The sequence below is a fragment of the Cynocephalus volans genome, chromosome 2, assembly GCF_027409185.1.
Source record: "Cynocephalus volans isolate mCynVol1 chromosome 2, mCynVol1.pri, whole genome shotgun sequence".
Taxonomy (NCBI): Eukaryota; Metazoa; Chordata; class Mammalia; order Dermoptera; family Cynocephalidae; genus Cynocephalus; species Cynocephalus volans.
In genome coordinates, this window is record NC_084461.1 from 188,029,157 (window position 1) to 188,051,696 (window position 22,540).

At 42.4% G+C, this 22,540-nt stretch overlaps 1 protein-coding gene across 2 annotated transcripts in view; it reads left to right on the forward strand.

The window, feature by feature from the left end:
* The window catches only part of ATP2A2 (ATPase sarcoplasmic/endoplasmic reticulum Ca2+ transporting 2), a 59,486-nt gene extending 42,748 nt beyond the window's left edge, over positions 1 to 16,738 (forward strand). The window contains exons 12-21 of one of the 2 annotated variants that reach the window (XM_063087422.1): positions 5,289 to 5,411; positions 5,506 to 5,724; positions 6,374 to 6,709; positions 7,847 to 8,067; positions 8,510 to 8,712; positions 10,430 to 10,515; positions 10,769 to 10,902; positions 11,529 to 11,646; positions 11,733 to 11,853; positions 15,928 to 16,738. In XM_063087422.1, the coding sequence (XP_062943492.1) occupies positions 5,289 to 5,411; positions 5,506 to 5,724; positions 6,374 to 6,709; positions 7,847 to 8,067; positions 8,510 to 8,712; positions 10,430 to 10,515; positions 10,769 to 10,902; positions 11,529 to 11,646; positions 11,733 to 11,853; positions 15,928 to 15,941 (1,575 nt within the window). In that variant the 3' untranslated portion in view covers positions 15,942 to 16,738. Of the gene's footprint in view, positions 1 to 5,288; positions 5,412 to 5,505; positions 5,725 to 6,373; positions 6,710 to 7,846; positions 8,068 to 8,509; positions 8,713 to 10,429; positions 10,516 to 10,768; positions 10,903 to 11,528; positions 11,647 to 11,732; positions 12,018 to 15,927 lie in introns of those variants that run through there. The other variant, XM_063087421.1, reaches the window with a different exon arrangement.
* The last annotated feature ends 5,802 nt before the right edge of the window (positions 16,739 to 22,540 follow it).

Consider the following 22,540-nt stretch of genomic DNA (forward strand, 5'->3'; position numbering starts at 1 on the left):
AGGGAAAATAATAGTATATTTTTATCTTAAAACTTTCTTTTGACCTTATTTTTCCTTCAGCACCCCACTTCTTTCTTTTCCTGTATAGTAAAACTTCTTGAAAGAGATGTTTTTATGTTTTGTGCCATTTCCCTATTTTCTTGAATCCACCCCAGTCCAACTCTTAGCTCTACCAGTCTATATCTAAACCTCTTATCAAAGTCACCTACAACCTCGTGCTAAATCTAATGGTCAAATCATTTGCGTACGTACCTGATAGCACATATAAAGTACACAAAATAAAAATTGGCAGAAATAAAAGGAATAATAATTCCACAATTAGAGTTGCAGACTGTGACACACTTATCTCAGTAATTAAGCAGATTTAAAAATCAGTAGAAAGGGCCAGCCTGTGGCTTCCTTGGGAGAGTGTGGCTCTGATAACACCAAGGCCACGGGTTCGGATCCCTATATAGGGATGGCCGGTTGGCTCACTTGGGAGAGCGTGGTGCTGACAACACCAAGATGACCCTTACCGGTCATCTTTAAAAAAAAAAAAAAAAATCAGAAAAACACAGTAAATATACTCAATCTGTATTTCTATTGTGCTGCTTCCTATGCTTTTCAAATGCATAAGAAACATTCACCAGAATAGACTATTGCTGGTCTATGAAGCAATATTTACCAAATTAAAAAGATTGAAACCATACAGACTATGTTGCTGACCACAATAGAATTAAACTAGAAGTTAATAACAAAAAAGAACTAGCAGATTCCCCAAATATTTGGAAGCTAATATTTTAAATAATCCGTGGGCCAAAAAAGAAAAATGATGCTAGGAATTAGAAAATATTTTGAGCTAAATATTGGAAACACCATATTATACCAAAGTATCATTCCAGGGAAATTTAGCTTTAAGTACACATATTAGGAAAGAAAGGTTAAAAATCAGTGATATAAGCTTCCATCTAGACAAAGAAGGAATTGATAACAAGATCAGAAACCAATTATAAACAACTTTATACCAGTAAATTTGACAACTTAGAAAAAATGAACAAATCCCTTTAGTAACAACTTTCTAAAGTGACACAAAATTGTAATTATCCTATATGTGTTAAAGAAATTGAATCTGTAATTTAAAATCTGCCCCTACAAAAATTCTTCAGGCCCAGTTCTGCAGAACATTTAAGGAAGAAATAATACCAGTTTTAAAAATATGAAACACTTCTCAACTTGTTTGATGAGGCCAGCATAACCCTGATATCAGAGGTCAATGGTGGCAGTGGTGGAAGGTACAGGCATTGTCCTTGAGTACACTGAACCAGATGAGTGGCCTCGGCCCACTACTGCTGCCTGTCAGAACCTTCAAGTCAGGGTTGTCTCAGCCAGCATCACTATGACCAAGGTCAGTAGCAAGGGTGGGGAGCCTTCACAATGAGCTGGACCTGAGCCTCAGTGACCTCAGTGAAGTCCTTTATCAAGGAGCTGCTGCTGTCCCCCATGCTAGATCTGTCCTGCAAAACTATCCTTAGATTTCTGTGGCCTCACAAGCACAGTGAGGATAGACCTGAGTAAAAACAATCTGCAACAGTTGCTGGCAGACTGGTTCTTTGGCTATCTGGTCAACCTTCAGCACCTGGATCTCCTTAACAGTACACTGGTCACCCTCCATGTCACTTTGCTCAGCTCAAGAACCTGAAGTGACTGGACCTTAAGGATAACCCCCTGTCTCCTATCCTGGCCAAAGTGGTGGGTGACTGCTTAGATGAGAAGCTGTGTAAGCAGTGTACAGACAAGATGTTAGAATACACATAGACTGTGCCTGGCAGTCAAGAGTGAGAGCGCCAAGTGCAGGTGGTAGAGAAGTGTCATGAGACTAGGCAGCAAGCAGAGGAAGCTCAGGGCTGGTAAATGCAGAAGCTAGAAAAGACATTGGAGAAAGGAGTATGCAGTCTTCAAAGCAGGTAAGCAGGAGCAGAAGAAACTTAAGGATATAAGGCAGGCTATGTCTAGCTCCTGCCCCCACCAGCCACTACCGTGGAAACAGCCAACCTCAGGCTGTGTTGTAGCTGCTGCTTCTCTGTGTAGAAGGCAGGCTGGGTGCTTGTCAGGCAACAGCTGTTAACAGCCCCAGACCCCTGCACCAATGTGAATACCACCTACCTGCTGTCCAGATGTATAGCCGTGAGATCCACCAGTGAGTCCTCCAGTCCAGTTGCCAACAGAGAGCTTGTCCTCAATACCTATGGCCTCCCAGCCTTGGAACTTGGATTCCTATGGAATTGGGTTCTGCTGGACGTACCTCTTTTTAGTGTCAGACCCACCTATCTATACCGAATGGCTGCTGATTGGCACTTGAGGTCTCTTTGTAGGACTTCTTTGTTCTTTAGTGTGGGTTTCCTGGTAGAATGAGGAGAAATGGTAAGGGAGAAGACAGTTACCTGTGTACCAAGATTACAGATTTAAGGGTGGAGAGAGGTAAAAACATAGCATTTTCTACTTGTTGTACAAAGCTGTGTTAAGGCATTTCTACTAAATGATCAGCTGCCACTAGATTTATGCTTTTGCATGCCACAAACCATTTCTTTTATTCCTCCCTGGATAGCCAGGACAAAGCAGGAAGCAGTGTGTCACTGGGGACTGGGGTAGCACCACACTGAGCAAGTGCAGCCCCAGTTGGGGAGAGAATGCACCCTTTTCGTAAGGACCTCAGATACTCAAGCATTTTAGTAACCACACACAATCTCAGGCTGTGTTCAAGACCATCCTGTCCAGTCTGATGCTTGCAGGTAGGGATACTGAGGCCTCCCATGACTGACTCATGTGGTTTCAAAAATGTGAGGCAGAACTGGATTTCCACTCTAGCACACTTTCTTTACATTATTTTGCCTCTTGTATAATGTCCTGAGGAAACAAAACACCAGAATTGAGGATGTCTCAGCTAGAGTATAGACTCTTTCTCAGTAGACTCATACACGATTCACAAATAGCAGTCTCATAGCCATGAAGGCCTTGGGCAGCTCCTTTGGCATCCTGTTCCTATTTATATATGGCTTCCCTGAAACAGGGACTGTCCAGGTCCCTTGCCTCAGTTTTAGACCACTTACTGATTGCCAATAAGCAAGGAGGTGTAGATCCTTGCGAAACTACATTGTCTGTGACATCTTTGTTAGTTGGTGTAACTAAATATCTGAGGTAACCTGAAAACTCAGCTTCACAGACTGAGGGTAAGAATGATTTGATTCTAGACCTGTGACTTCACCTACTCAGTGGAGAGAAACAAGTAGCATTGTGGAGATTAAAAGGGGTGCATTAACTAGTGACCAGCACAAATAAGGGCAGGGCTCTCTGTTCTTTTGTCTGCCAGGTGAAGCATCTTGCTCCATGGCTCCTTTGCCGCCCCTCTTTCACATCAGCTTGACAGAGTGGTCAGAAATGACTGTCGTGGTCTCATTCACTGGAAATTCCCAAATGCAGACTCCTTGCCTCTGCTCCCTGCCTCAGAGAACAGGGAAGTGTCATACTTCAAAAGCAAAGAGAGCAAGGCCTTGCTTCCACTCTTGACCATCCTAATACTGGAAGAAATGGCTTTGTTCTTCTCTCCCTCCCAGAATGTTTCCCTTGTGTATGTCCACGCCTTACTCTGAATCATGTTCCTTTAGTCTTCCTAGAGCCAGTGGTACAAATGCTTAATTGAAAATGAACACAAATACATGATTTACGTGATGCAAAATTCAGCATAGTGCTCGTACTCCTTGTTCCTTTATGGCCTGAGGCAGCTTAGTAGCTAACAGGATGGCTGTAGTACAACTAGCCCAGTCTAGCCAGGTCAACAGACTTCAATCCTCATACCCTTTCTACATTGGATGCTGAGGTTTTTTGGCATGTTTCCAATTATTAGATGTGTGAGTTGGGGGGAAATCAGTGTAACTGACCACATTAGCTAAAGAAGCAAAACCAGAAGATTGTCTTAATAGATGCAGACAAAGCATGCAATAAGATTTCATGTCACACCAACAAACTAGGAATAGAAGGGCAGGTCTTCAAGCTGAAAGTGTGTTTACCCAAAGTCTGTGCTTATAACATCATGCTTACTAGCGACAATTTCCACTCAGCATTTATACTTAGTGTCATGCTGGCAGTTCTAGTCTGTGCAGTAAGGTGAGAAAAAGGAAGAGGTATGGTGAGAGTCTAAAGCTGAAGGTTAGTTCTCAGCCCTCATTTTACCTGACCTGTCAATTGATACTGTTACTCACTCCCTCCTTGAAACACCCCTTAACTTGGCTTGTTCTCCACCCTTCCCCACCCTCTGCTTTTCAAACACACACCTGCCACTCCTCCCCAGGCTCCTTGGCTGGATCTTTTACCTTAAATCAGGAGGTGGTGGCCCCGTGCCTAATCTTCAGCCATTTCTCTCCATGCTTACTCCCATGATCTTTTCTGGTTTTATACTTTTAAGTACTGTCAGCATGCTGACGTGTAATACAGTAGCCACTAGCTACCTAAAGCTGTTTAGAATACTCAGATAGCTCCTTAGGTGCCCCGGCCATATTTCAAGTCCATAGCAGCCATGTGTGAGAGCTACATAAATGGCACCAGTAGAGCATTGCCATCATTGCAGGGTCCTGGTGGATGGCTCTGCTCTGGACTGACCTATACCTCCAGTGCCATCACCCTGGTCCACGTCACCATTATTGTATTAAATGATGTTCCTTGTCTCCCTTCAGCCAATTGTTAACACAAGAGTCAGAGCTCAGAACCCTCCACTGTCTTCCCAGTTCACTTGATATAAAAGCCAAATGCCCCACAGTGACTTTTGAGATCCTATGACCTACCTCTACCACCCCCGGCCATTACCTCTCTCATCTTTCTCTCCTGCAACCTCTGTTCCAGCCACATTGGCCTTTTGGAGGCTCCTTCAACACACCAGGACTTGCCAGGCTGCCCTTCTGTTCTCTGCCTGGTGGGTCTTCACCACCGTCCACCTGGCTTACACTTCACACCCTTCAGGCTTTTACTCAAGTGTTGCCACCTTCTTGGCCATTTTATGTAACATTGCAATCTGCACATAAACTTTTGGTCCCCCTTTCTTACCTTATTTTTTTTCTCCATAGCACTTACTCTTACTTTTACATTCTAGTCTCTCTCCCAAACTAAGGGACAAGTATGAGGACAAGAACTTACCTGTTTTGTTTATTGCTATGTCCCCAGTGTCTTTATCTAATAGGTGCTTAGTGAATACTTGTTGAACAAGTGAAAAAGGTACAGAATTGTCATCCAATAGTATTTCATATTTGTTATCATCATAGGTAATTAAACAGCTGATGAAAAAGGAATTTACTCTAGAGTTTTCACGTGATAGAAAGTCAATGTCGGTTTATTGTACACCGAATAAACCAAGCCGGACTTCAATGAGCAAGATGTTTGTGAAGGCAAGTACAGCAAATTGCAACTGAGATGTTCTTACCAGGATTAAGATCCCAGCAAGCCAATAAAATTATTGATCTAAATCTGTGATGTTTCCAGGGTGCTCCTGAAGGTGTCATTGACAGGTGCACCCACATTCGAGTTGGAAGTACTAAGGTTCCTATGAGCCCTGGAGTCAAACAGAAGATCATGTCTGTTATTCGGGAATGGGGTAGTGGCAGCGACACACTGCGATGCCTGGCCCTGGCCACTCACGACAACCCACTGAGAAGAGAAGAAATGCACCTCGAGGACTCCGCCAACTTTATTAAATATGAGGTTAGCTGATGAAAAGTTTCTTCATCCACACCCTGCACGTTCATTGTGTTTAAACAGTATTCCTTCAAGTAAAAGGTCAAATGGTTCTTATTTTTGCCAAGAAAGAGGTGTGGTTATTTGTTTTTCTGCAGGATAAATGCGTCACCTTTATAATTTAGGTTGCTCCTTCAAACTTGGACAATTAACAGTTTAATGAAAGTCTATTACTTACAGGGTAGAATAATCAAGAAGAGCTTAAATAAGCTTGTAAAACCTATTTTGCAACTCAAATTTTAATCAGGGATATTTTAAAAATAATTTTTGATTATTGAAGGTGAAGATATCCAAGTTGGGAGATTCCTTCCACTTTTATACTCAGAGTAGAATTCCCTCACGTCAGGGATGTGACATCCTAAAGCTTTGAACAAAAGGAACAGCTTCAGTACTATGGGCCAACGAAGTGGCCAATATCAAAATTCCTTAGTATGTTTTTTCCCCATTTCAGAATATTATTGTTATGAGGGTTAAGGAATGATTTGGTAACAAGGGTGGAGTGGTATTTTTTTTCTCTCATGAAAAAATGGTGGAACTTTTGCTCTTGCTGTATAAGTGGCCATTTTTCAAACTAGGGAAAAAGAATTTCCTGTTTTAAGTGATTCTCTTACTTTAGACCAATCTGACTTTTGTTGGCTGCGTGGGCATGCTGGATCCCCCAAGAATTGAAGTGGCCTCCTCTGTGAAGCTGTGCCGGCAAGCAGGCATCCGGGTCATCATGATCACAGGGGACAACAAGGGCACCGCTGTGGCCATCTGTCGCCGCATTGGCATCTTCGGGCAGGACGAGGATGTGACGTCAAAGGCTTTTACAGGTCGGGAGTTTGATGAACTCAGCCCCTCAGCCCAGAGGGATGCCTGCTTGAATGCCCGCTGTTTTGCTCGGGTCGAACCTTCCCACAAGTCCAAAATTGTAGAATTCCTTCAGTCTTTTGATGAGATTACAGCTATGGTGAGTACATTTGGACATGTACAGGTGATTCAGACTACACAAACAGTAAATTCTAATTTTGATCATTAAGTTTTTAGTATTAGCTCCTTAATTTGGATTTTCTTTTGTCTTGATCTGGACTTTTCTTCTTCTTCTTCTTCTTTTTTTTTTTTTTTTTTTTTTTTTTCTTTTTGCAGCTGGTCTATATGGGGATCTGATCCTATGACCTTGGTGTTATTAGGCTGTGTTCTAACCAATTGAGCTAACCAGCCAGCCCCAATCTGCGCTGTTTCTCTAGAATTCCGTTGATTAGTAGTTGTCGTGTTGTATGCTACTTGCAAAGTAGATCCTAGGGTAGTTTAAGTCTCAGAAAGGCCTTCCAAAATCAGTGACAGAGGAACTATTGGTGATATCTAGTCCTTGTCTAGATTAAGACATGTTTGTATCTTAAGTTTTCTAAAAATTAGTTCAGGATGTAATCAATCAGTAGTCTATCACCCAGTGTTTGGATAACCCCCCTTTAAATTAGATGAAGTGTATTCTTACCCTTATCAGATTTTCACCCATTATATTAGCCTGTGTTATATTCGGTTTGTCTGTAAATTTTTTTTTTTAATTTGTTTTTCAAACCAGATATTATAGATGTCTCTCCCCCTTTCCCCCTTCTTCTCTCCCTCCCCCCTCTCTCAGAAGTAACCACCATTTAGTAAAAAGTATAAAAAACATACATGGGAATAATATTTTTGTCCTTGTAGACAGTATTTGGTATTTTTGCATGTTTTTGAACTTTATACATGGCATATTATAATTTAGATATTTTTGTAGTCTGTACCTTTTCTATTTGAGATTTATGCGTGTGGATACAAGTACTTCATCTTAACTGCCATGGAGGTTGTGTTTTTGTTTTTGGTAAAATATAATACAGATAGATTTGAAGTCCACTTTGTTCCATTTTCCTCTAAAAGTCTTTTATTTGGCAATTTTACATTTCCCAGGTGAAATGTGTTTTATGACACCACCTTAAGACAAAAATCCTACTATAACTAGACCCTGGCTTTATTCATTTTCCTCTGCTTACCAATTAGTGAGAGCCTTTGCTCAGGGATGTGATTGCTATGCGACAGGTGTCTGATAACCAAGCATCACTTTCCCTTTCAGACTGGCGATGGTGTGAATGACGCTCCTGCTTTGAAGAAAGCTGAGATTGGCATTGCCATGGGCTCTGGCACTGCGGTGGCTAAAACCGCCTCCGAGATGGTGCTGGCAGATGACAACTTCTCCACCATTGTGGCTGCTGTTGAAGAGGGGCGGGCAATATACAACAACATGAAACAGTTCATCCGTTACCTCATCTCGTCTAACGTGGGGGAAGTTGTCTGGTAGGTTTCTAGGATGCTACCACTTATATTCCTTTATTTAAAAGTGTGGGTTGTGATGATCGTATTTCCCAATTTGCTCTTCATACAGCAGCAACTTTGGTCTTTATTCCTGAGTTGGGAGGATGGGGTGGGCAAGACCCAGGGATCCCTTGTGAAGGTGCTTCTGGCCCTCAGGAGGGTTGTCTGTGGCTGCCCCAATGTGCAAAGAATCCTCTTTAACATAGAAATGAACTTAATCAAAGTCACATAAAATTCTTGGCTCTCTGAAATTTAACCTTAATTCAAGATTGGGTATAATAAATGTCTTATGATTGCCTGAAGTTATGTCATGTAATCATTTTTGCTTTCCATTGGTTTTTATAGAGGAGGGGGTGACGTTTCTATTTAAATAGTGGCAAGAAATCATTTGGCATCTTTCTGTTCTCTCCTTGGGTGGAAACAGTATCTTCCTGACAGCAGCCCTTGGATTTCCTGAGGCTTTAATTCCTGTCCAGCTGCTCTGGGTCAATCTGGTGACAGATGGCCTGCCTGCCACTGCACTGGGATTCAACCCTCCAGACCTGGACATCATGAATAAACCACCCCGGAACCCCAAGGAACCGCTGATCAGCGGGTGGCTCTTTTTCCGTTACCTGGCTATTGGCTGTGAGTATAGTTTTTTTTTTTTTTTTTTTTTTTTTTAAAGATGACCGGTAAGGGTATCTTAACCCTTGACTTGGTGTTGTCAGCACCACACTCAGCCAGTGAGCGAACCGGCCATCTGTATATGGGATCCGAACCCGGGGCCTTGGTGTTATCAGCACCGCACTCTCCCGAGTGAGCCACGGGCCGGCCCGAGTATAGTTTTTTATACTGCTGATTTTCAAGCAAAATGTTTGTGGGCCAAAAGTTTGTAAATTCATCTCTTAAAAGCACATTTTTCTTCTGTCTCCATATTATTGTAGCAAAAAATGGAGGATGCCCTCTTGCAGTTTAATGAGCTATGCACCCATTCTGCTAAAGTTGCTCCACAATTAGTCCCTGTTTTAGCATCCTGCCTTGCCTTGGGATTCAGTGAATGAGCAGTTAAACACCAGGGTTTTCAGATTCAGCCCTAGGTGCAAAGGGATACAAGGATGACTCAAGCTAGGTACTACCTTCTAAGAGTGAGAGCTTATTAGGTGAAATGTGATTAGATAATTATCAGCAAGATAAAAAACTAAGTCTGCCTTGCCATGTAAGAAGAGAGAAGGAACCTGTGCATTCTTCGGCAGTGGCTGGCGCATGCATGATCCCCTTTTTACATAAATCATCTCTTTAGACTTCATCCTTCTGACCTAGGATGCTAATTCTTTTACCCATTTCATAGGTTAGGAAAGTAAGGCCCAAAGAGGTGAAATCGCTTCCTGGGATCCCATAGGAAGATTTAATAATACACTCACACAACTTAAAATCCAAAAAGCACACAATGGTATAGAGTGAAAAGGTTCTCGGCCAATGAGTTCTCTCCAGCGTTGCCACTTTCTCATGTACCATGTACCCTTTCAGAGATATTCTAGCAGACAGATAGATTTTGTTTTGGGGTTTGTTTGTTTGTTTTCTTGCAAAAGTGATAGCATGCTCTGCTCATCTGTGTGCTGAATCTTATCTTCGTTTCTTCCTGCTTGTGAGATAATCCCGTATCACTACATGTAGAGCTGCCTCATCCTCATAACCAGCTGCGTCATGCTCCAGCGTAATTCCTGGGCTAGTGGAGTATGCACTTGTAATTTTTGATGGATACCACCACATGGGGACATTCTCATATTCTGAAGTCTGTGTGTTCTCTGTCCCCCACCTTGTTGCTTCTTTGTAATAAACTTCCTGAATTCAAAGGTACTGGTGGGGAGGGGTTAGCCCCAGAATCTGCTGCAGGCAGTGGAGTGTTGCTCAGTGTGCTGCACTAACTGCTTAAACTGCCTTTGCCTAGGCTAGGTAGCATCAGTTTGCCTAAAAGTCATGGTATGATCTGGTCCCCAACACTGTGTGGCCTTATGTGGAGGACACAAATGCTTGCAGCCTTCCAAGTATTTACTTGCTGACTAGAGAAGGCTTGTGTAGTACAAAGGTCAGTACAAGGTTCAGTAGGTACTTTTTCTCACAAATTCTGGTTGAAAAGTTGCCTAATTCTTCTGTACCGGAAATCCCCATCCTTTTAGAAACCGGTTGTCTAGCTGCTCTGGCTGCTGAACGTGAGCAGCTGCTAGTAGCAGCACAGGCTCCAGTTGCCATCACCATCCCAGGTCTTTCATCTTTGTCCCTATGGGGCTTGGCCATGTGTCATCACCTGCATTGAGCACTGCAGGCCCCACATGTGTCAGCAATTGCCAATGTTTGTTCCCAGGTTATGTCGGCGCTGCTACCGTGGGTGCTGCTGCGTGGTGGTTCATCGCGGCCGACGGTGGTCCAAGAGTGTCCTTCTACCAGCTGGTATTTAGCTACCTTTCTTTACCTTAGATGTGAAGCCTTGCGAGCCCTTGATCTTTCTGCGGTGTGGGTGTCTATCAAATCATCTTACTGCTCGAACAATGAGCAGTTGCATCTAAGATGATTCTGAAGGACCAGGGCTTCTCTGAGAAATGAGGTAAAACCCCACAGCTATTGTGCTGTGGGGCGTGGAGTCGGTGCCTGGACTTCTGAAATGTACTTGACTGACGGGAATTCTAATGGACTTTTGTTGCAGAGTCATTTCCTACAGTGTAAAGACGACAACCCGGATTTTGAAGGAGTGGATTGTGCAATCTTTGAATCCCCATATCCGATGACAATGGCACTCTCTGTTCTAGTAACCATAGAGATGTGTAACGCCCTCAACAGGTTAGTGAGTCGCTGGTAGGCTGACGTGAGAACTCTGGCCACTTGGGCAGTGGGGGACTGTGTGTGTCATGGTTGATTGAGGATCAAAGGAAAGCTCTTCCCTTCCAAAAAGAAAGGAGAACAAGCAATACTGGTTTTAAAAGCTTTAGCTACTGTCACTTCCAGGAAGTAGTGGGAGTGCTTAGCCATGTGTTTCTTAAGAGCTCTTCCTTAAAAGAAACAGTGGAAGCCAAAAGTAGGAACTTCAGTACCCCCTGTATGCCAGTACCCACAGGGAAGGAGCTTTCACCCTTTAACGTAGAAACAGATGGTATCATCCAAGTAAGCCAGTGAGAAAAATGGAAACTTCTAAGTAGCCTAAGTGTCTAGGGCAATTGAGAGCAGCTTTGAGCTTGCTGAGATGGGATCTGTGCCGCAGCCTAGATGTAAAATTGGCATTTTGTCCTACATCTGAACATTCTCTTCCTTAATTTTGCCATAGTAAAACTTTAGTCGGTAGAGTGAGGTCCATGGATGATGCCAAGTTAGCAGCTTATTGAAGTGTAGTTCAGCAGATCTCTAACTGACACTTGTGACATGGGCCTTTTCCTTTTTGGTGAGTTCACAGACCTGTCCTTGTTCTGCAGCTTGTCTGAAAACCAGTCCTTGCTGAGGATGCCCCCTTGGGAGAACATCTGGCTCGTGGGTTCCATCTGCCTGTCCATGTCGCTCCACTTCCTGATCCTTTATGTAGAACCCCTGCCAGTAAGTGATCATGGAACCCTGGGCTGGGGACCAGCTGCCTCCTTTCTAGCCAGTCTGGAAGCTTGACAAGGCTTCTCGTGTTTCAGCTCATCTTCCAGATCACACCGCTGAATGTGACTCAGTGGCTGATGGTGCTGAAAATCTCTCTGCCTGTGATTCTCATGGACGAGACACTGAAGTTTGTGGCCCGCAACTACCTGGAACCTGGTAAAGAGTGTGTGCAGCCTGCCACCAAATCCTGCTCGCTCTCGGCATGCACCGATGGGATTTCCTGGCCATTTGTACTGCTCATAATGCCTCTGGTGATCTGGGTCTATAGCACAGACACTAACTTTAGTGATATGTTCTGGTCTTGACTGACAGTTTTACATAAAGAAGATGTTTAACTTAATCAATTAATTTTTTATTGTTTAAAGCAACTGTCTTTCTGCTGAATTTTCACATGAACATATTGGCTGGTGACGGAGGTTTCATACTCTAGATTTTGTTTTGCTTTTTCTGACTCCAGTGGGGCGAGATTTTTCCTTTTTTATACACATAATTAAAGTGTCCATTGACATGTACAGAGAACTAACACTATTTTATGCAAATATTTTTTTGTAGATGAAAAAGCATGTACAGTGTTCTGTTTAATACTCATCCTTGTATAAAAAATAGTTGAGCCAGCAGACATTGTCAGCAAATTAATTGGCAGCAGATTTTAGGAAATGAACATGTGTGTTTTTTTCTAAAACTAAATAGCATGTATTGTGTCTTTTGCATGATTATCTGGATTTAATTTGATATCACAGTCTAATTTTTATTCATAAGCCAATTTTTCTGCACTGAGCAGAGTCCTGCTACCTCAGTCAGTATTTTTTGGTTTGCCACACCCTTCACCCTCTTGGCCCTCCATTCACCCCACCCCTACCCCTACCCCCGCTCCACTCCGCTTCTTCTGTGGGTTTTTGATGGTTCTGTTTACATCAGTCTTAACGAGAGGTATGCCTGTTCTCGCTTGTGCAGAAAACATTGTTCCAGATTCAATTGACTGGGTTTATATCCCTTCACATAGTTTTTAAGGTTATTTATTTAAATGTCTAATGTATTTTATTGTAACAGACATTGTTTTGCCAACATTGCCTATTTCAGTGGCACTTCACAATCTAGTTTAAAAAGGAAAATAAAACATTTTAAATGGACAGAGAGAAATAACTGCCTTGTTTTTAACTCTTAAGTGGCTTACCTTGAACTGTCTAATAGATATGTCCATCTTTCTCAAGTTCTTAGTTCAGAACTGTAGTTTTACTGTGCTTGAGGGGAAGAAGGATCCTATTCTGCTGCATAGGTAGTTGTAGGAATTTCATTTTTTAATGTATAGTACCAGTTGTCATTTGTGGTAATACATTTTATGAAAGTTTCTGCTGGCCTGTTCTAGCCTGGTGTAGAGAACGTAAGGGCAAGTGTGTGTGTGTGTGTGTGTGTGTGTGTGTTTTGTAAAATCTGTAAATAGAACATGACCAAATGAACATATTGTATAGAACTATTTTTATTTGTGGAACTAACCACCATCATCATTACTATGATCAATGTTTGTGCATGTTCAAGATCGGTCTTCCCAACATTGTATAAGTCATTAACAGTCCTAACTGTGGTATTTTCCTCCAATGCCTTCCAACATCCATCAACTAATGTGAGTATTTTCTTCCCTGGAATTTGGATGCTTTAGCCTAAAGATGACTGCCACCAAATGAGATGACTGACACTAACCAATAAGTCCCCTTGTATCAGATGCTTCTGTACTCCAAGACGCCCCCAAAGCAGCGGGGGGTACATATATGCCTGTGACCACTGGACAGCATGGGAGATGCAGGCGTTAGCAGCAGCTGATGGAGGTGTGGTTCCTGTAGACTCCACGCACTGCCTAGGACAGTGGTTTAGCAAGATTTGGGGGAGGGGCCGCATCAGGCAGAAGCCTGGTGGGGAGAGACTCACTCTTGGCCAGACTGGCAGGCTGAAGGGGCTGTCTCTCCTCTAGTGCCAAAATGGGGATTCACAAAAACATGGGATGGAGCTTTTGATCTTTTTGATCCTTGCTACTGCAAGGAATCATCCCAGAACATTGCTACTTTGTTCATTAAAAAGCAAAAAGCTAGTGAAAGCAGTAACTGAACCAGTGAACTCGAGCATCAGTAGGTTTGTCTTAAATAGGCCACCTGTTTACCTTTCTGGGTCACGTTCTTTGTGGCTAAGAGTTGTCTTATCTCTCCAGGGTATGTTGAAGCAGTTATTAGGGCATGGCTCTGCTCAGCCCCAAAACTGCCAGCCTAATCGCTGTCCCGGGGAAGGAGGTCTAGGTGGCAGCAGCTCCTCCCTCCCTTGTGAGTCCCCAACTGTTCTCGTGAAGGTGCTCAGGCTCTGGTTATTGTGATGGCCAGAAGATGTGGTGCAGATACTTGGAGTTTGGGGAGAAGTTAAGGAGTGGCAAGCAGGACAAGGTGCTGCCAAGTTCAGAGGTCCAAGTTTAAGGAAATGGAAGTGGAGCGTAGGGACTGACTCAGAAAGCACGGTCCTGGTCGGGCTCACTGCAAGGCCTCCAGGGCTGCTTGTGGGGAGCAGCAGCTCTCAGGGAGGGAAGCTGGTTTGCCTGGCAGAGGATGCTGGAGGCTGGGGGTAGATGTTGGCAGTTTGGGCATCATAAGGTATAGAAAAAAATGGGTTAGGGGAATCAAATGCAAGGAGTGCATCAGGCTGCATCCTGGTACAGTGCGTCTGAGTTTGCTGGGGGGTGCACCATTCAATGGAAACAAAATTAACCAGATAGTCAATTTTTCCTGACTCAGTTCCTTAATTTAGTGGCCTTTACAAAAAAAAGTTGAATGCTGTGGGCTGCTGGAGGAGACATGTGCGTCCCCAGATGGCCCTGGACTGGCCGCCGCCTTGTGGCTTCTCAGCTGCAAGCCCCTTCAGCTGTTTGGGCACCCACTTCCCTCGGCACAGACAGCTGGGAGTAGCACTGCCGCCTTGAGGTGGGCTGCTTGGTCTCTTGTGACTACAGCTTTGCTGGTTGAAAACTTACCAGCGTCTGCTCTTTCTCAGCTGAGTCTACCCACAAAGCACAGGCCCAGCATCAGGATCTGGGGCACATCCCTGGCTGTAGGCCTCCATGCTGCAGTAAGGTAGCAGGTGCTCAGCCCTGTCCTCACCTGGCACCCCCAGGAAAGGACAACAGTAAGTGAACAGGCATCGTCACTTCAGCCCCACCATGCACCCCCTGTTGGACAGCTCTAGCATTAAACTCAGCTCCAAGCTCCTTGCTGATAAGCAGGTAGGCTGAAGGCCATCCCATCAGTGTTGCTTTTTGCTGCCCCAGGCCTTGACTGTCCTCTATGACAGAGCTTTGCCCTCTGCCCAGAAGACCAGCAGTCTCACATCCCTATCTGGGGTACCACTCTAGCAGCTCATTCTGCAAAATGTGGGTGATCCATTCTGAAAGGAACTGTTGTGAGAGCTAGGTGAGCTCTCAGACAAGCAGGGCACCTGGTCAGTGTCCCTTATAGGCAGCTGCTCTCACGTTACCCTCCAACTGGGCCCTGAGCCCATGAATGAGGTGGGCAAACCTCAGGAATATGCGAGACCACAGCGTTAGCTCTGTGGCTGCCAAGCACCTCACCACTGCCCAGAGCGTGTCTACAGGGCCATGAGCTAAGTCAGTGGCTGCTCTTTGACTTCAACAACTGAATTCTGCCAAGCCACCCCGTGCAGTTACCAATAAGGGTAGCCTTCAGCTTTCTTTACTGAAAGGGAAGGATGACAAGCAGCCAGGTCCAGTGGTTACCCTTCAGGGCTGGGAAGAGCTGGGCCTGCAACCCAGAGGCTGGCTGCCCAGGAGGGAAGGGGAGAGTGGGCTCGGAGGTTCTGCACTGCTGCTGCTGCTCACCACCCCCTCCGCTTATCTCCCCTGCACTGCTAACACAGACCTTGCTTTCTCTCGCACACCTCACTGCTCTTACAACTGAAATTACTTAAAGTGTCTGTCTCGTGTCATTTTCCTGCAAGGCAGGGGTGGCCTTTGCTCTGTAGCCAGATGACACGAGGGCTGTGTGTCACTGTACCAGTGCTTCTGGATGTGACAAGTGTAGGCAGCACCTCAGGGACAGTTAATCAGAAATGCTGGTCTTAATCTTGAAAGATCAAGCTGAATATTTCTTTTCATCTGTCACTATTGATCTTCATCTTAGTTATTCTAACATTTCCTCCCCGTATTTCATGAAGCTGATTTCCTCTCTCTTTCCTTTTCAGCAATACTGGAGTAACCGCTTCCTAAACCATTTTGCAGAAATGTAAGGGTGTTCGGTTGCGTGCATGTGCGTTTTTAGCAACACATCTACCAACCCTCTGCATGATTGATGTTGGGGAAAGAGAAAAGTAGAAAAAAGTTCCCAACTCATTGTGTGTTATGTGGAGGAAATGTGGATTACCAATGGGGTTTTTAGCTTTTAAATCAAAATCATAACTACAAATGTACAATTTAGCTTAATGAATCAGAAACCTCTCCAGAGAAGTTTGGATTCTTTGCTACAAGAAGAATGAGGTTCCGAAACTTTATCCGAGAACTTAGAAACCATCAGCCAAGTCTCCACATTTCTCTGTGCAAAATGTCATAGCTTGTGTAAATGTACAACATTCTGTTGTAATGCATGCCTTCAGTTGTAAGTAGCCAGATTTCTCTACAGTGACATTGAAATATGCTACTTTTTAATTGGCCCTGTACAGTTTGCTTATTTATAAATTCATTAGAAACACTACAGGTGTTGAATGGTTAAAATGTAAGCTTCCGGTTCATAACTTCAGTTATCTTTTGAGTGTGCAGATAGCAATTTCACACTGTATTAAATGTAACTTATTTAATGAAATCAGAAGCAGTAGACAGATGTTGGTGCAATACAAATATTGTGATGCATTTATCTTAATAAAATGCTAAACGTCAGTTTATCACAACGCATGTTTGACTTTAGACTGTAAATAGAGATAAGTTTGTTTCTTTCTGTGCTAATAAGGATTGCACAGACATGGTTTCAGGTAAATAAATCTATTCTACGGTAAATCCTCAGCATGGTGTTGGCTGTTCTCCTGTGGGAGGGCAGGTGATGGGCACTGAGGGCCTCCAGCTCTGCGCCTGCACCTCTGTGGGACGCAGGGAGGCTCAGGCTGAGCAGAGCAGCTCTACCCTCTTGTGGGTGCAAGGGACAGGAACTTCTTGGACTCGACTTTGTGGGTAAGTGAGCAGAGTGGTAGAAGGTCCACTCGTGTGAAATACTATAAGAGCCCCACCCTAGCTCCTTGCCCCTCAGGGATGAGTGTGACACCAATGGGTCTTTAGAGAAACAAGTAACACAAGGCCTTACTAGTCAGTGTGATTAAGAAAGCTAAGACTCCACTCTCTAAGTTGTCAGCAGCCCTCAAAAGTTTGGAGACTGTAGATCAGATGCAAAATGTAAAAAAAAAAAAATTTTTTTTTTTCCCTGTGGCTGGCCGTTACAGGGATTGAACCCTTGGGCCTTGGTATTATCAGCACCACATTCTAACCAGCTGAGCTAACTGGCCAGCCCCTGAGATTCTTTTTTTAAAGTACACCATAAAATACTAGGAGAAAACATAGAAGAGGAAAGGCCTTTATAAGCATAACACAAAATCCTGGATGAGGAGTAATAAATTAACTATATAAAATGTAAAATTTCTGAATAGAATACACCTCCCTAGTGTCAAGAAAATATATTTGTGATGCATATAATAAAGCTAATTTCTTTCACATGATTGGCAAAGATGGAAAAATTGGATGCTGATCTATCCTTTGCAGCTGGCATTAGGAAACAGATATTCCAACACTGATTGATGTTGAGAAGACTGGAGGCCCAATCTCTGGAGGGCAATGGGACAATATCAGATTTTTAAACGTCCATACCCTTTGATCAAGCACTTCACTTTCATGAATCTTCCCGTAGGTTTACAAAAACAAGTATAATCCCTGCAACATTGCTGCAGCAAAATATTGGAAATAATCTGGATGCCTTCCGTGGATTATTTTGCAGTCCTCAAAATAGATAAGTTAGACCTGAATGTTCCAGCAAGAAACGATGTCCAGTATATGTTTTCTGCCCAGGGAAATATTCAAGTGCAGAGCAACATTCTACCATTTGTTTTAAAAAATAGGAGGAAGCTAACAGTTTCTAGTAATGGTGGTTGCTGAGAATAACAAAATGCTGGAATATAGATGGCAGATGGTGGAGGCCAGGTTTGTCTGTTAGAGTAGGAGTTTACAGAAGAAGCAAGGGGAGAAGCTAATGGGAGAAGGCTAGGGCAGTCCGTGGGGCAATGAGAGAGTTGGAGACACCAGGAGGAACTCATGTTTAGCTTCATATTGATGTAAATGGTTCCATATGAAAATATTGATAGTGATGTGCATATACGCAGGTGAGCACACACGTCTTTGCACTCAGTTGAGAGGGCAAAGAGTAAGGACAGCCCAATAGCAATGAGCACGTTTAGCTCCCAGTTTTAGGTTTCTAGTACCATTCTCCAGTAAAGGGAATTAGGGCTCCTTGGAGAAATGGCTGATTCTAGGTGTAGGGCAGAAAATAATAATGATGCATACCCAGAGAATACTGTAGTGCCAGAAATAAGTATTTAAAAATGTCAAAAATGGGGTTATGCCAGCAGCCAAAAGAAAAGGGTGGGGGTATGTCAAAGGGACACAAGGTCCAACTGAAAATACGCCAGACAGCCAAAGCTGGAAAAATTTGAAAATAATGTAGTATTGGATTAAAATCCAAGGTATAAAATAAATGTCCATGAGTCCATATTTTTATAAATAAATGGTTACATGAATGGGGGAAACTAGAAATCTATGCATAAGAATTCCAAGTAATTTATGTAGATACTCTGCCCTCAAGGAGGTGGAGCATCCTAACGACCCCTTACGCATGCGCTGTGCAGTGACTTCCTTCCAGAGTATATACAGAGTGGATGGGAAAAGAGTGACTTGGTGGGCTGGCCTGTGGCTCACTTGGTGTGGTGCTGACACCACCAAGGCCATGGGTTCGGATCCCTATATAGGAATGGCTGGTTAGCTCACTTCGGAGAGCGTGGTGCTGACAACACCAAGTCAAGGGTTAACATCCCCTTACCAGTCATCTTTTTTTTTTTAAAGAGTAACTTGACAGTGGAGAAACCTGACAGACACTACCTCAGCCAGGCGGTCAGGGTTAACAAACACTACCTCAGCCAGGTGATGTCATCATGAGAGCATGTACCCTTGATCTGAAGTGATGAGAATGGCATTTTGTCTCTGTGGTCTTCCTCCCAAAACAATCTTCAGTATAATCACCAGGAAAGCATCTGACAATCCCAAAAGAAAAATCCCTGACCAATACACCTCAAAACTGTCAAGGTCATCAAAAACAAAAAAGTTTAAGTACAATCACCAAAATTAAAAACTTGATGGATGGATGTGGTATCAGAGTGGATACAGCAAAATGATGAATAAAATGGCAGATGAGGTGAAATTAACAAGAATGCAGCAGAAAGAAGGGGGAAGGATAGATGGAAAATATGGAAGAAAGGTTAAGATATCTAGAAGATAGACTGAGAAAGGTGGCCAAGTCAAATATACATTTCACTGTAACATCAGAAAACGAGAGTATAAGAGGGGTAGTATTTGAAAATGGCTGAGAATTTTCTCGAACTGATAAAAGACAGCAATCCACAAATGCAGGAATCCTAATAAATCCCAAACAGGATAAATAAAAAGAAATACAGCCCTAGACATAGTATACTGAACTGCAGAAAACGAAAAAGAAAATCTTGGGCCGGCCCCGTGGAGCACTCGGGAGAGTGCAGCGCTTGGGAGCGCAGCGGCGCTCCCGCCACGGGTTCGGATCCTATATAGGAATGGCCGGTGCGCTCACTGAGCACGGTGCAGACGACACCACACCAAGGGTTGCAATCCCCTTACCGGTCACAAAAAGACAAAAAAAAAAAAAAAAAAAAAAAAAATCTTAGCAGCAAAGGAAAAAAAAAAATTACCCCCAAAGGAGTGACAAACTAATGCTAACTTCAAAAACAGTAACAATGGAAGGCAGAAAACAGTGGGATGAAAGAAATGAAAGGGAACCTAGAGAAAATACACACAGTATTTAAAGAATCGGTAAAATTAAGATATTTTCAGACAGTTCTTCACCAGCAGATCCACACGAAGGGAAATTCCAGATGGGGACAGAGGTAAACAGAGTTTAAGTGATTTGAAGGCTTCTGTCATCCAAGAGGACAGTAAAGACATCAGTTAACTTTAAGTGTGGATACAATAAATAAGCACGTTGTATAACCACTTTAAAACCACTGAAAAAACAGAAACAGAGGCAAAACTAACATACTAAGAGAAGGGGGAAAAGAAAGAAACCTAAAAAGTTAGAACAAATAGAAAGGATGATAGATTCAAAGCCCAAATAAAATCAATAATAACATCATAAGAATATATTAAATATGTTGTTCCTGTTGCTCTGTTTCTGAGTGATTTTAGCATGCTCCAGATGTTCCTAATTTGAAAAGCGATCTGTATTTTTAACATGATTCCCTTCAACAGGAAGAGAGAAAAACATGTCCAGTAATCAGCTAGTGAGAGCTGGCGAAGTTTAAATTGGTTGTTTGTCCATCAAAATTAGTAGAAATTATAAAATTTACTTTGTAAGTTTGAAAACTACTCAAAATGCCTTGATTTGTGATTTGCTGTATGAAGTTTAATATTTATATATCTTTAATATTTATTTATTTTATTTTTTTATTTTTATTTTATTTATTTTTTTTTTTTGTCGTTTTTTCGTGACTGGCACTCAGCCAGTGAGTGCACCAGTCATTCTTATATAGGATCCGAACCCGCGGTGGGAGCGTTGCTGCGCTCCCAGCGCAGCACTCTACCAAGTGCGCCACGGGCTCGGCCCTATCTTTAATATTTATAAATCATAACCTATTGTTAAACAGATTTCATTGAAAGCTGAGACTTTACTTTTTGAATGTACTCTGCTGATGAACTATGCAAATACAAAAAGGGGTTGGTATACACATAAGCTTATGTGATTTCATATTGTTTCTGGAAAAATACACAAGAAAGTAGTAACTATGGTTGCTTCTGGGGAGAGAACTAGGAGAATGCAGGCAAGATGGAGAAATTTCACAGTATGCCTTTCTGAAAATTGCTCAAATTTATTATCATCATTATTATTACTAAAAAATATATTAGACTATTTGATACTAACAATCATATGGAAGTACAAAGAGCTAAGAACAGCCAAGACACTGCTAAGATATAAAGTTATGGATCCTGCCCCTTCAGTATTAGTAATTATTATAAAACTATATTAATTAAGACAGTGCAGTTACTAGTGCTGGGACAGAAAAACTGACGAACTGAAGAGCGAGCTCAGAAACAGGTGCATATCTATGAATGCTTGATTTACAACACAGCTGATGTTATAGTTTAGTGGGAAAAGTAAGCAATTTTTCAATAATTGGTTGTTCTCATGTTTAAAAATAAATTTTAAAAAACCTATTGGATCCCTGCCTCAAATTATACATATAGAATCTATATATAGAATTTATTTTTGACCTTGAGAAAGAAAAGGACTTCTTAAGAATTAGAAAACAACCACAAAAAAGGAGATTCAACTACATTAAAGTTAAGGTCCCCTGTTAATAAAAAGATACTCTAAAGAAAATGAAAAGGAAGGTCACAAACTAGGAGATACTTGCAATTCATATTCTGAATTATATCTACAATATATAAAGAGCTTCTATGAATTAATAAGAAAAAAGATAACCCAATAGAAATGTGAGCCAAAAAAAAAAGGAATTTCACAGAAGAGGACATTATTTCTCTTCAAAATCATTCCTAAATATATGAAGCGATGTTCAATCTAATTACAAAATAGAAAGACGTAAATTACAATCACTATGTCATCTCATACCCACTGTGTTGGAGAAAACTAAGGTTTGATAATGCCCAATGCTGGTGAAGAAGTGGAATAAAGTGCTGCAGGTGAGCATGTCAATTTGTACTGCTCCTTTGGGGGAAAGTTTGACAATATCTAGTAAAACTGAAAAGGCACACACCCTAGATCCAAGTCCACTCCTGAGTGTAGCCCTACAGAAATGTGTGCTCGTGCACACTAGGAAAAAACACATAGCAGCACTGTTTGAAACAAAAAACTAAAAACAATCAAAATGTCTATCAATGGCAGAATTAATAAAATGGCCATGTTTTATCCATATAATGGAATATTGTTTAGCAATGAAAAATGTATGAGGCATCCTACAAAAAACCCTGGCCAGTACTCCTCAAAACTGTCAAGGTCATCAAAAACAGGTAAGTCTGAGAAACTGTCACAGCCAAGAAGAGCCTGAGGAGAGATTGTGACAATGTAATGTGGTCCCTAAAACAAAAAAAAAGGACATTTAGGGGAAAATTATGGAAATATGAATAAACTATGTACTTTAGTTAATAATAATGTATCAATATTGGTTCATTAATTGGAATAAATGTTCCATAGTAATGTAAGATATTAATAAAAGGGGAAACACAGCTGGCCAATTAGCTCAGTTGGTCAGAGCACGGTGATTATAAATAACACCAAGGTCAAGAGTTCGGGTCCCTGTACTGGCCAGTTGCCAAAAAAAAAAAAAAAAGGGGGTGGGGTGGGGTGTGGGGAAGATACAAGATGTGGAGGGAATATTTGGTTACTTTCTGCACTCTCTGCTCAATTTTTTTTTTTTTTTTTTTTTTGTCTTTTTGTGACCGGCCTTACCGCGCTCAGCCAGTGAGCGCACCGGCCATCCTTATATAGGATCTGAACCCGCAGCGGCA